Here is a 15,241-nt window from a genome sequence, read left to right on the forward strand (position 1 = left end):
ACATAAATCTGATACCAAGACATTGTCTGGGGCATCAGTTTAGGAAAGCATGAAATAGTTTTCCAACAGTGAGTCAATAGAGACAGCTATTCAAGTATATATATATATGGAGACATGCATGATGTGTATCTCTTGTTCATGGCAGGTTCGTAGTATGACTGCATTCAGCTTCACAATTCTGAATTCACATATAGGTAGGCAGGAAAAAACATTTTCAAATGGTATGACTGGTACAAATTAAAGAAAGCATCCATCTTTTTCATCAGTTTCAGATAGTTGAATGAAAGGGAACTGAAACACTTGTGTTTTTATTGCTTACATGGCTATGGCTGTACAGCTCATATGGTTGTACAAATTAAAATCTAACCTAAGGGTTCAGGGAATCTGAACCAGCTTGAGATGAAAGAATGGATGGATCTCATTACATTTTTGCTAAAGAATGAAAGAATATAATCATCAGGTTAGGAATTAATAAGGTTCTATAACCTCTAGTTTGATCTCTCTACTTTGATGTGAACCCGAGTTTCCATGTTTTGTGTGTCCTTTAATTAGCTGGAAACTGGGGTGAGAAAGTGGATCATCAGAGTCATAGACAGACAAGCAAGTTCCTCTGATCTTCGATATGATCTTCTGCGGGCTAGCTATAATCCTGATTCAAGAACTCTATGGAACAGCTTAATTGTTCTTGGTTCTTCATTTCTATGCAGACTGTGGGATCCTCAAGAATTCAATGGAACAGCAGCTTGTTCGGGGATCTTCATTTCTGTGATGCAGACTTTGAGCTACAATGCTGAGGGGTTCATCACTCACCAAGATCTCTATCAGTAACTGATGATGATGATGAGGCTCTTCCACCTTTCTTTTCAGACTCTGAGCTAAACTACTGCCACTGCTTTGCTCCTCCTTGCTCGTCGTCAACACTTCTATCCAATAACCTTCTTCCTCAGCTACAACGTCGTTCATCAACATTTCATCCTCCTTTTTCTGCACACTCTCACCAACAACACTACTCATTCTCATTTCTTGTTTGCTGTTCCCTTGCACACTCACACTTTGGGCCAAAATTTCAATGCTTGGCTCTAATTCAATATTCCTCAGCATTTGTTCTGTCACCATGCCATTTCTTGCCTCAATATTCTCATCATCATCTTCTTCTTCATCTTCTTGTTGTTGAAGGGTAAGCTGAGAAACCAAGAGATCCAAAGCTTCCTTCATCCATGGATGAAAGCATACTTCCATGGCTTCCCTATACGACACCTGAAAAAATCAACATCATCACTTGTTCGTTCTTGCACGTACTACTGGAAAATAAAATATAATCCCCGGGATGGGATCAAATTAGAACAGAAATAATGATACCCATGCTCGTTGGCGAACATCTTTCTCAGGCCAATCGTCAAGCTCCTCCACAACAATCAAAGGCAGCATGAACCCCTCATGTAATACTCCTAGGCTCTTGCTCTTAAAAAACCATTTGCCTAAACAACTCTGCAATATAATAATTAACATAAGATCGATCGATCAGACAATATAATGAAACAAAAGTAAACATGAAACCTTAATTAGTGTATATATGTGTGCTTACCCCAACCTCTCCATATATTCCAGCCTCCTCAAAGGTTTCTCGAAGCGCTGCTTCTTCCAAAGATTCATCCTGTTCCCAACCACCCTATTCATTCCAAGATTGAACATGAAGATGTCAATTATGGAGGGAAAGTAAGGAATCAGACAATTCAATTCCAAATTCAAGAACCATAACTTTGAATCCTATTAAAAAAACCAACATGGGGTGGGGGTTCATGTAGTTCGATCTACCTTAGGAAACATCATCCTTGGACTTTTCTGAGAGCTGACCAGAAGGAATTCCAGATCATCAACTAGGGGGGCCCCATCAATAATGGACTTGCCTTCCCTGTATCTGTACGGAATGCAGCTGCATCATACAACATTGCACCAACAAATGTCAATAATCATTAATACCTCAAAAAGGGATGGATTATCATATATACTTTAGTTTGGATTTGAATTACTGTTCTTTTATCCCACCCTTTTCTTGCATTTAATCACTAATAAACTTACTCAAGCCAAATAAAAATCTCAACTTTTTCCTTAAATTTTAAAAACCCAGATGAGAATTCAACCTTGATTTTCCCCTCACCCACAGAAAGATATTTCTCCTAATTCAATTTTAAAAAAAAAAATCAAGAAAACCCAAAAGTTAAAGTGAAGAACATGGTATACATACCCAACAACCTGGCGACAACCTTGAACATTATACCTCTGCAAGTCCCTCCCAGTACGAGAACACATAGAATCCACCTTGGTGAGTTTCATATCTTATTTTTTGGCACAAACCTGAAACCCCCTTGCTTCCTCAGAACAAAATATTAAGGTTTATTAACAGACAACAAAAGAAGAAGAAGAAAGACTCAAAGAAATGATCTGAAGAGAAGTTTTGAGGTTTTGGGTGTCTGTCATGAACTGTAGTAGAGCTAAATTAGGAAATTTGGTCGAAAGTTTTATGGGATGGATGAACTACAAATGTTTGTGATATCTTGTTTTTGCTGCTCTATCTGCTACGAAGCCTGAGGAGAGGGTGTGTCTACTCCTTTAATAAGCATCACAGACCCCCGGGAATACAGCGTGGGGTTGGGCGTGTGGGCTTAGCCTGGGGTCAATCATTACTTTATTATTATTTTTATTATTATTATTATTATTATTATTATTATTAATTATTAATTATTAATTCCGAAGTATTATTATCATTATTTTATTATTTATCTTTAATGGGGGTTGTATTTTCTGGGAAGGAGGTTGCCGGTTGCATGTTGGACCACATACGAGAGAGTATACACGGCGCGGTCAGTAAGTACATTACAAAATTTTCAATTTACCTCCAATTTTTTAGGTACCATTTTTTTTACTTTTAAATGAGTTTTCTTGACTTCTCACGTGTCAGATATTAATTTTACAAAAACTTTTTAAAATATAATGGAATAATTTTTAGGGAAAATTGTGAGTTTGGTTCTTGAGTTTTAATCAAGTTTCGACTCAGTCCTTAAGATATAACCGTATCTGAGTTCACTCCCTCAATTATTTGCAAAGTGGCGAGTTTAGTCCCAGATCGTTAAATTTGACCAAAAATAAAAAATATTTAAAATTTGAGGGTAAAGTAGGAAATTCACATTTTATTCTCTTTATTATATCAAAATCACTTTCACAACATTATTTTTAATTTCATAGTCTCTTATTTCAAGATTCTTCAATTCTAAAAGCATTTCAACAACTTTAATATGACTTGTTAGAAACCAGACTCTTGTATAACAAACTTAAGACTTAGCACAAATAAAGAAACACTTGATCATTATCTTCAAGCGTGTGAAACACATTATCCTAACAATTTTTTATTTTCTTTACTAAGCAACAAATGTAATCAAACCAGAACTTTTGAGATACAAAATAATGTCAAATTTCTCAAGTTGCTTTTATGATAAGTTTACTAACGGAATAACTTGAGATTTTTAGTATGTAAAAAATAATTATTCCGTATGCACTAGTTTAGTCAATAATCATTTTTAGAATTTTCATAACTGAGTCTCAGGTCCTCATTCATTACTCTAGTTTTTAAAAAGACAGAGGAGGTGATAGACATACAAAATATAATTTTCATATATTGTCATGATATATGATTCGTGATTAAGTTACTGCAGAGCTTACGAAAGAATTTTACGTACTAAAAATCTCAAGTTACTCCCTTAGTGAATTTGTCATAAAAATAACCTGAGAAATTTGACATCTTTTTGTATTTCAAAAGTTACGGTTTGATTATCTTTGATGTTTTGTAAGAGAAATCATAAGCTTTTAAGATGGTGTGTTTCACACGCCTAAAGATAATGATCAAGTGTTTCTTTGTCTGTACTAAGTCTTAAATTTGTTATACGAGAACCAGGTTCCTAACAAGTGATATTAAAATTATTGAAATGCTTTTAGAATTGAAGAATCTTGAAATAAGAGTCTAAGAAGTTAAAAATAATGTTGTGAAGGTGATTTTGATATAATAAAGAGAATAAAATGTGAATTTCCTACTTTTTAAATTTCCTATCTTTGCATGTATTTTAGCATGTTTTGTCTTTCTTTTAAGTCTTTCACGGTGTATCTATTTCATAATGTCAAAAGTATCTATTTTCCCTAAACCTATATTCTATAATAAGTTGATTTGTTCTTTTTATGAGCTTATGTGGTATTCATTACTTGATGCTCTATGTGATTGTCTGAATCACTCGTTTTTCAAAACCCCTTTCAATTTTGGATCTTTGAATGATGACTGCGATTGCCAGGAGTTAGATTAGTTTAGTTTCTTTTTGTACTTAGCTCCTAGGTTGTTGATCCATTTTCCTAGTTTGATTATTTATGATGTAGACTTTTATTATGATGTTTCCGCTGTTTTGTTGGTGCTTAGACACTGGGGTCTAAGAACCCCTTTGATTTAGACTACTTTTGGTTGGATTAGACTTTAGCTTAGCTAGGTAGTTAGACTTGTATGTTTGGCTACGACGGTAGCACCCCCGATGTGCTAGTTGGTAGAATCTGATGTTTTGAAAGTTAATGCTTAATCATTATTTTTATGATTTAGAATTCTTATTACCCTAGGCTTGAATGTGTTAAAATCGAGAGTGTTACATTCACAGAAATGAGCAATTCATAATGGCATGCCAAGGAAAACAAGTATTTTATGTTAGTGATCTTTGTGATAAAAAATGGTCAGTTATTCTTCATGGGAAGAGACAAATTACTGGAGATGAAAATTAAGATGTTGAAGAAATACCACCATTTTCTTCAAGTTTATTGCCGGTTATTGTGGATAATAAGATAGATGAAGTGCATGCATCACAGGATGATCATCACAAAGGGATATGGAATCATTGATTATTTCAAATAATGCTTTAAGTTCTTATTGTGTTTTCATATATATATATATATATATATATATATATATATATATATGATCGCGTTCTGGTGCGTACTGGCCGCCCAGGAGAGAACTGCGGACGAATCACAACGCGCCACGTGTCCGGAATGTAGTTGCATATAACATTATAACTAGGTCCACGTAATGTTATAACTAGGTGCACATAGGTGCACCCATGTGCATAAATGCTAACAAGGTAAATTACTTGCACCTGTAAGTGAAAATAGGTGCACACGTGCAAGTAAAATGTATTACAAGTGCAAGTAAATTGTACAATGAGCATCAATACTAAGTGTACCTAATGTTATAACTAGGTGCACCTAATGTTATAACTAGGTGCACCAAATGTTATAACTAGGTGCACATAGGTTGCACCCAGGTGCATGAATATTAACAAAGTAAATTACTTGCACAAGTACAGTGCAAGTAAAATGTATTGCAAATGCAAGTAAAATATATTACAGGTGCAAGTGTATTGTACATTGAGCATCAATACTAAGTGTACCTAATGTTATAACTAGGTGCACCTAGATTGTACCAGGTGCATGAATATTAACAAGGTAAATTACTTGCATTTGTAAGTGAAAATATTTGCGAAAATAGATGCATGAATATTAATAAGTTAAATTACTTGCACTTGTAAGTGAAAATATGTGCGAAAATAGGTGCACTTATAAGTGAAACTAGGTGCACTTGTAAGTGAAACTAGGTGTACTTGTAAGTGAAATTAGGTGCACCAAAGTTCCAGTTATTTACGAAAATGCCACCGCGTCTTTTTTTTTTTTTGAAATTGCATCTGATTCGTTGATCTGGACATGTGGACGGTTGTGAAGCGTTCTCATTTCTTACCTGGGCGACAGTACGCACGAGAGTGCAAGCCTATATATATATATATATATATATATATAATCATTTTCTAATAATTTTTCTTTTTAAACATGCATATGGATTCATCAAATGATCCTACTAATGATAGTACTACTCGGGGTACTAGTTCTACTCAAAATAGTGATACTACTACTAAGACGAGAGGTGTGACTCATATGAAAAAAGTCATTCTAGGGTGTGCTACTTCAGGGAAAAAGGCAGTTCAAGTTGGGTCAACCGGCACGGAATTTAAAAGTTATGTTGCATTAGTGTGACGTGTTAACATCCGGATCACAATAGAGTCATGGCCTAAGGTCCCAGTGGAGACTAAGGACCTTATTTGGGAAGATATTCTGGTAACTTTTTTTTTAGATTTAGATTTATATATATAAAATAATTTAATATAATTACATTTTTTACTAATAAATAATCTTTTTTTTTGCAAAGTACTTATGATATTCCCATCACAGATGATATGAAGGAGTGTTGGATGCAATATGTGGGTCAACGGTGAAAAGATTTTAAAAAAAAAATTGTTCAACAGGTACATACAATTAGTCCTGCATCTCCTCCACGTAGACACGAAATGTGGAAGAGGGCAAGAATGGATAATTCGTGAAATTTTCGCACTGAAGCGACTAGAGTGGTCGCAGAAAAAAATGGTAAGTTATAATTTTCTACGTTAATAGGTATGTTGAACAAAATGGACAAAATATAATAGTAATTATTGCGTTAGGAAGACAAAATATATTGTCTGTTGCGCTAGATACTGATGAGCATCTTGGGCGTGTTAGAGGCATGTGAAGAGGACATGGCATAAAAAGTGTATTTGGTCATGTAAGGCATCGTCCTCAAACGCCTACAGATCAGAAGAAGTTAAACAAATAGTTGATTCTGATGTTGCTGCTGTTGAAACACGATTTAAAGCACGAATTGCTGAGATGTTGAAACAATTTAACAATATTCAGACTCCTCTTCAGCAAGCTGCGCAATCAAGGCAAGATGATGGCATATGTGAGCATGTTGCGCCTCAAAGATGATAGTAAGAAAGCTATTTCACAAACCCTTTTGCTGATTTACTGGCTGTAAGTAATTGTTTATAGTTAATCTTATTATTATTATTATTTATTAAAAACATTTTCTATGATTCTTCATTAATTAATGCAGTTATGAGCATGATGCCTATTGTACTTGAGAGACCCTATTAGACGTTCAGTCGCATTTGGGATAGCTTACACTGGTGGACAAGTTCATGGGGTTGCACTAAATGTCGATCAAATGAAGGCCCTACTAGTGAAGTTTAGCTTTTAGGTGTTGCATTTCAACACTCTATTTTTTTGAGTACTACTAGTGAAGTTTAGCTTTTAGGTGTTGCATTTCAACACTCTATTTTTTTTTAGTACTACTGACTCTGCTACAATGTAGTATCTGTTCATAGCTACTTTCTCAACCTAATGACGCACAAAGAGTCAACAGTTGCCTCCATTGAGGCTCGAACCCACTCCTATCATCCATGTGGGAGTGTTAATCGGGACACCGGATGCCACTAGACCACAAGGTCTTTGGCAACACTCTATTATTTGGCTAAAGAAGCTGGTAGAGTTATGTAATCAAGTTGATAAGGTATGTACACTATAAATATTTGTATTCTAAAATAGTATATAATTTAGTTTTTTTAAAATAATAATTGTTACTTATATTAAAATGCATAGTTAAAAGGAAAGACCAAATTGACTTTTGAATCAGTTGTGGAATCTCATCATCATGAATTGACTTTAACTAATCCGAATTCTTTGAGTAGTCCATGGAAAAAGGTATACAAAATTGCTTGTAGTCTTGAACACAATCTTGCAATATTGATTATGAGTTACAACTTAAGAGTCTAGAGATTGTGCGTTTCTTGAATATGGAGACCTTAGATATTTCTCTTTTAGTTCTTTTTTTTTAAAAGATTTTTTTAGTTCTTTATAATGTAATATGTTTTTAGTATTATTTGTTCATAATAGTTTGAATTTTATTTATCATAATTATTAGTAGTAATTTATATGAGTGGTTTTGATTGTGAATAAGGGTATTTATAAAGATTTTGGTTTGACATCAAAATCCATGTATGACTTTTTAGAGTCCAAATTGGATTCAACCAAAAATGACTTCTATAAATGAGAGGATAACGTATATAAATGGCATCATGCAATATGGGAAGAAAAATTACTATTTAGCCCATATATTCTCAAGTAAGTATTGATTACGTTTTAAATACAATACCTTATATATAATATACTCTTATATATATATATATATATATATATATATATATATATATAGGCATGCGTTCACGTGCGAACGGCTCGCCCAGGTAAGAAATAGGAACAAATTCAGGTCGATGATCGACTTTCATCCAACGGTAGTAGTTGCTCAGGATTTTTCGCGTCTAGCTGGCGGTAAGGGGTTTCTTTTCTTTTTGCTTTTTATTTCCTAATATGTTATTTCCTAATCCGTTAATGCTATTCGTTAAACACCTCATGTGATCGCGTAGGCGCCCCAATTCTTCCTTACAAAATTCATCGTCGAACTACAGGTATGAGTGTGTTGATCGTGCAAGAGTTATAGTTCTTGTTTCGCATAGGCATCACAATTCTTCCTTACTAATTTCTTCGGCCAACAACAGGTCTGAGTTTGTTGATCGCGTAGGAGTTTCCGGTTGGTGTTTACCAATTTCAAATTCTTCATCGATTGCTGTTGGCTTATACGATCGCAATGGAGTCAGGTATTGTTTGTGGTTTGATTTCGTGTATTATATGCGTTGTTACCAATATTGGATGCATTTTTTTGTTATCATTTAGTTGCTCGTTATTTTTTAATTGCATATATAGTGTGTATTGGATGCATTATGTATACAAATTATATGCACATTGCCTTATAAGTATGTGCAATTCATCTTTAACTGTATTTATTTTATCGTAGATAACTGGTGGATTTTTGTTATAATTTAGTTGCTTTTGTAAATATGTACGTTATTTTTAATTGCATATATATTGTGTATTGGATGCACTGTGTACACAATTTATATGCATATTTCTTTATAAGTAGGTGCAGTGGTTGTTTAATTGTATTTATTTTATCATTTGGGTATTTTGTTTTTTGTTGATTTCAGGTAGATGCATCTTTGGGTAGTATTGGGTGCATCTTTTATATGATTTACGTGCATACTATGACTTATGTATGTAATATTTAGTTTTTTGTTGATTTCAAGTAGATGCATCTCTGTTTAGTACTAGGTGCACATTTAATATCATTTACATGCTTACTGTGGTTTAAGTACTTGCACTAATTATTTATTGTATATAGTTTATTGTAGAGTGTCAGGAGTTATACATTTTTTTTGCATTTATTACATAATGGTGTATTAATTTAAAGTAGTTGGACACACAGGTGAAATTTGTGATTCTTATCGTTTGGATATTTCTCCTGGTTTGACAAAATATCATGTTCCTGTTTGTGAAGATTCGGTTAAACCTGTTGTTGGGAAGGTTTTTCCTGATTTGGATTCTGCTGTTGAATTTTATATTAAGTATGCTTCAGTTGTGGGGTTTGATATTCGACACAGTACGATTAAAAAATCTAGTAATGGGGTGATAGTTTGGAAATATATTGTTTGTAGTAGGGAGGGTTTTAAGAATGTCGTTTGTATGGATAGCTCTTCAGCAGCAGAATTGGATAGTGTTGAGTGTTCTGTTAGAAAGAGGCGGAGAGTTTTGAATAGGGTTGGGTGTAGAGCTCGCATTGCTTTTAGATATGCGAGTAATGGTACTTATTGTATTCAATTGTTTGAGGAGCGTCACAATCATTTGCTGTCATCATTATTGTCAAGACAATTTCTTAAGGGAAATAGGAAGATTGGGGTTGGTCACATGAAGTTCGTAGCTGATTGTGTAAAAGCAAACATTGGGCCAGTGCAAAGTTTTCGGTTATTCAAGGAGATGGTGGGGAGTTTCTCAAATGTAGGTGCAACAAGTGTAGAATTTTGAAATATTAAAAGGGACATAAACTCTTATTGTTCGGGTGTTGATGCTCAGATGGTAGTGACTAATTTTTTAAAGAAAAAATAAGTATGTCCAGCTCTATTCTTTGCATTTGATGTTGATGAGTTTGATCAGTTATCTAGGGTTTTTTGGGCTGATGCGGTTTCTAGGAAGAACTTTACCCTTTTTGGTGATGTTGTGTCATTTGATGCCACATATCAGACAAACAGGTTAGTTTTTATAACGTTAGTGCATAAATATTATTTTCTGTTATGTTTTTGGTAAGGTGTTTTTGGTATAGTGCAAGTATATATAACTATAGATGCAACAGGGTCCCACTATATATGCATGTAGTATCTGACAAAACTTGACCTTTGTTTTTCCAGGTATGATATGGTATTTACACCATTCACTGGTATAAACAACCATAAAAAGTGTATTACTTTTGGTGTTGGGTTGTTGACAAAAGAGGATATTGAGTCATATGTGTGGTTGTTTGAGAAATTCAAGGAAGCGATGGGTTGTGAGCCAACATTGTTTGTAACTGATCAAGACCCAGTAATGAGGGTTGCATTTCCACGTGTGTTTAAGGAAGCTAAGCATAGGTTTTGTATGTGGCATATTATGTCTAAGGTAGGAGATAAGGTTGGCCTCTCTTTGAGTAGAAATGAGTCTTTTAGGTCAAAGCTTAATTCCATTGTATGGAATCAAATGTTGGAACCAACTGAGTTCGACCATCAATGGAATTTAGTTATGGAGGAATTTGGCTTGGTGTAGCATAATTGGTTTGTGAAATTGTTTGATATTCGTCAGTTTTGGATTCCTGCATATTTTAGAGATGTTTTTCTAAATGGTTTAATTAGGACTACCTCACGTTCTGAGAGTGAGAATAGTTTGTTTGGTTCTTTTACTACACCTCAATCCAATTTGGTTGAATTTTTTATGCATTTTGATCGTGCTATTGACGTTCANTTTTAATTGTCGAGTTGTAAGTGTTAGGGAGGATCAAGGTTTTCTGTACTATGAAATTAAAGATATAGACAATCGAGTTTTTAGTGTCGTGCATAATGTTGTGGAGGTCATTGCTTCATGTGGGTGCAAAATGTTTCAAAGGTTGGGTCTGCTGTGTAGGCATATTTTTGTAGTTTTTAAAGACTTGAAATTCGATTCAATTCCGTTGAGATATGTAGTTAAGCGGTGGACTAAGGATGCATCTTTGGGTCAGAGTTTTGATATTGATGGTGTTGTTGTTGATCAATGGGAAGGCGTTGATGAAAAGTTGGTGTTATTGAAATCTGTTTGGTCGGATATTCAATGCTGTATTAGTATAGTTCAGTCTGATATGGATCGCTTGCAAATGTTTTCTCAGATCATTAAGGAGCATAAAGACATGCTTTTATCAGACCCAAGTTGATGTTCTTCTGTTGTTGGCAAGAGGTCAATCATTGAGGCAGTTTGTGGTTCTTCTGTTCCTTTTGAGGTTTCTGTTCTTCCACCAAAGAAAGCAAAGAATAAGGGGAGTGGTAAGCGCATTAAAGGATTCAAGGAGATTGCTATTGAAGAAAGTAAGGAGAGAGGACATGCAAGACTTGCAATAAACCTGGTCATGATAGCAGGAATTGTGTATTGAGGAAGAAACAGTGTCCCTCATAGATAGTTTAGATGCAAAATTAATATTTTTTTACATTCTATTATCAAAATATGACTATGACTGATTCGTATACTTCTGGCATAATGGATATGGAAGGTGTTTTAGCATTGATTGGATGATTTAGTTCTGGAAATTGTTTAAAAACTTTATGCAAATTTGTTGCAATAATAGTGAAGATTATATGCACTTATATTGTTTAGTTAATGCAAATATAGTGTATAGTTATTGCAGAGTAAACCTTGAGTGACATTTTGTTGCAGAAAGGTCTAGATGCACAATTAGGGAAATGTACTTGCACATATAAGCTAAAGTAACTGCAGAGTATATCTTTTTATACATTTTGCATGCACAGTCTTGGCAGGAAGTCTTGGTTGATATTTACAGGTGATTAGTTGCACATGTAATGTAATGTAATTGCTACCTACATTTTTCCATAATTTTTGCATGTACAGTTAGGGTGTCAGGGTTAGGGAAGTCTTGGTGCACATTTACATATAACTAGTTGCATATATAAAATAATGTACTTGCACCATACACTTATCCATAATTTTTGCTTGCACATTTAGCGTTTAAGTATTTATGGTGTTGTGTTTAGGGCTTAGGGTTCAAGGTTTTAGGGTTTAGTGTTTAGGGTTTAGGGTTTAGGTGTTTATGGTTTTGGCTTTAGTGTGCAGGCAAATGTATGTGCATATTTACGGGTAATTAGTTGCACAGATAACCCAAAGTACTTGCAGCCCACGTTTTGTAAGCAAAGTTATTTGTTTATGATTCAGGGTTTAGGGATTAGTGTTAAGTTTTCAAGGTTTTGGGTTGAATTTTTAGAGTTTAGGGTTTAGGTTTTAGGTCTTTAGGGTTTTGGCTTTAGTGGGCAGACAAGTGTAGGTGCACATTCACTGACGATTAGTTGCACATATAACCTAAACTACTTGCATATACAGAGAATTGTAGCTGCATTCGTAGACAATTATAAATGCAAGTACATACTGCATACGTACAGAATTAATAACATTTTTTGATGACTACAAGTCATCACTGCAAATATGTAGACAACTCAAAAACCGCCTGGCATATAGTTCTACTTGCCTACACCAAAAAAATGGTTAGAGACCTTGACTACAAAAAATCAAATTATCAATTCTTATATCCACCAAATAGTTACTTCTTGGCCTTTGAGGCCTTTTCAAACTGCCTTGCATCTTTCATACAGTCTCCACGGAATTCATTTATTGGGGAATTCACAATTTCAGCAAGGTATTTCACTCTTGTGTTGTTTAGTTGTTCCTTGTTTTCCTTTTCCAGTCCACAGTCCTAGCCTTTAGTACCTTTGCCCATATAAGTCTCCATGTGTCGCATAGTGAAGACACCACAGTCAACATTGTTACTGTTGTCCATCCATGACATTCTGAGTCTAGCAGGTGTCAATCCCTTTAAAAGATTGCTTTTTGCATCGTCCTCTTTGACGTGAAAGTATTCAGCCAACATGGTTTTCTCGTCATTTGATATTGTTAGTATTGGAATTAATAAAGTGTTGATATATATGAAATTTGGTAAGTAACATTACCAGTGTTGTTGGTACATCTCCATACTTTTCATTCCCGGGGCTATCAGATGATGAATTGTCCAAGATGTCAAATATTTTGTTCTTCACATTTATGGTAAGCACATAGTAGTGTTGAGAGTGGACAATTGGGAAGACAAACTGTTTTGAAATTGGAATGCATATAATTCATAGGTTAGTTGCACATGTAGATGTACTTTAATGCAATCTTGATATATGTTAGGTGCACTTTAGCATATATATTGTTTGTAGCTTACCAACTCAATATCTTGAAGATTCAATCCTTCTGTCTGCCAAATTTCATCGTCCATTCTTTCTGAAAATCTCTTAGTCCTCAATGCGTTATCGCCATAGGGTGCTACAACTGTGTAAAGCTGAAGTAAAATGTAGATGTTAGTTTGCATGTTACAAATATGTATTTTATTTTTTGAAAGGTCTTTATAGTTGTTGTCAAACTGTTAACTAAATGCAATAATAGATTTACAGTTGTTGCAGAGTGATCATTAACTGTCAATTTGCCCCATACAAGTCTATATGCACACCTATAGATGATTACTTGCACATATAACCTAAACTACTTGCAAATTACATTTTCCACAAAATGTGCATGCACATGGTGTGTTAATATTGACTAATATATAACACAAATTGACTAATCTATAACACAATTCCTCTCACACTGAGGTTTAGGTGTTCTAAATTAACACATAAGAGTATGTACTTGCACAGTTAGGGTGGTTATATTAGTTGCATCTATACTGTTAACTAAATGCAATAATAGATTACAATTGGTGCAGAGTGATCATTAACTGTTACTTTGACCCATACAAGTCTATATGCACACCTATAGATGATTACTTGCACATATAGTCTAAACTACTTGCAAATTACATTTTCAACAAACTGTGCATGTACATGGTGTGTTAATATTGACTAATATATAACACAAATTGACTAATCTATGACACAATTCCTCTCACACTGAGGTTTAGGTGTTCTAAATTAACACATAAGTGCATGATTACTTGCAAATCACAAATTACTAGCCAGCAATATGTTTCTTATGAAATGCGAAAGAAACAAGAAATTTAAAAATTTTACCTCGTTTGGTTCGGGTTTTCTCAGCATTAACATTTGGGCTTTGTTCTGCATCCATTTTTGGTAGATATTGATTGCGTTGTGTTCCTGTTTAGCAAAGCTTTACTTCGTCGTTGTCGTCGCCGGAGCAGTGCGGGAAATGGGGTTTTGCAGTTTATAGTAATGCCGATAAAGTCCTCGCGTGTGTATTAAGTTTAGTTTTTAACTGCAAAATTACCTATTTGCCACCGCGCGTTATGATAGGGAGCTGTAGTATTGATCGTCGATTTTAGAAGATGGACGCACCAGATTTGTTCCTATTTCTTACCTAGGCGATTGTCCGCAGGTGAGTGCACCCCTATATATATGTGTGTATATATATATATGTATATATATATATATGTATGTATGTATATATATATGTATATATATATATATATATATGTATGTATGTATGTATATATATGTATACATACATACATACATATATATACATATATGTATGTATGTATGTATGTATAATGTATGTATGTATGTATGTATGTATATATATATATATATGTATGTATGTATGTATGTATGTATACATACATACATATATACATACATATATATACGTATATATATACATATATATATATAGTATATTATTTACTATAAACTAATAAAAATTTTATTTGTAGTGGGAATTAGATGTTGATGGCAATTTACCCCTTATTGTACGAAATTTATTGGTTTGATTCCATTGGTCGCGAGCCACGTGAGGACATTAAAGAGATAATTGAAACATATGTAAATTTATAAATATAATTAATAGTTATTATTAATATAGTGATGTCAAGTATTGATGTATGTTTTATGTCTTGTATTAATAGGTGTGTGAAGACAACAAGCATGTTAAGTGGAAAGAAACCAAGTCGTCAACCAAAATGGATTATATGTTTGGTACATATATCTTATTGTTTTTTTTTTGTTAAAAAAACATTAATTATATTTTTTACATCAAATGTAGTGTGACAAACAAAGAGGAACTATTATGTGATGAAATTTATGTTGAAAATCATTTCTTTGCAAGCATACAAGGGAATGGATAATGC

General features: G+C 33.9%; 1 protein-coding gene across 1 annotated transcript; it reads right to left on the minus strand.

The window, feature by feature from the left end:
- Positions 1 to 249: 249 nt before the first annotated feature.
- Positions 250 to 2,589, minus strand: LOC116011178 (nudix hydrolase 18, mitochondrial-like). The gene is made up of 5 exons (XM_031250705.1): positions 2,246 to 2,589; positions 1,816 to 1,933; positions 1,586 to 1,669; positions 1,360 to 1,488; positions 250 to 1,257 (listed from the first exon to the last, which is right to left on the minus strand). The coding sequence occupies exons 1-5, from the start codon at positions 2,332 to 2,334 to the stop codon at positions 700 to 702; spliced, it is 978 nt and encodes a 325-aa protein (XP_031106565.1). The 5' UTR covers positions 2,335 to 2,589; the 3' UTR covers positions 250 to 699.
- Between the last annotated feature and the right edge of the window lie 12,652 nt (positions 2,590 to 15,241).

The sequence above is a fragment of the Ipomoea triloba genome, chromosome 2 (genome assembly GCF_003576645.1).
Source record: "Ipomoea triloba cultivar NCNSP0323 chromosome 2, ASM357664v1".
NCBI lineage: Eukaryota > Viridiplantae > Streptophyta > Magnoliopsida > Solanales > Convolvulaceae > Ipomoea > Ipomoea triloba.

Bases quoted from the DNA above. Each gene is read 5' to 3' on its own strand.
- LOC116011178 (XM_031250705.1), bottom strand. From the start codon at position 2,334: ATGAAACTCACCAAGGTGGATTCTATGTGTTCTCGTACTGGGAGGGAC. The intron at 1,934-2,245 runs GTATGTATACCA...TGTATGATGCAG, and splicing joins GGTTGTCGCCAGGTTGTTGG to CTGCATTCCGTACAGATACA. The intron at 1,258-1,359 runs GTATCATTATTT...TGATTTTTTCAG, and splicing joins ATGTTCGCCAACGAGCATGG to GTGTCGTATAGGGAAGCCAT.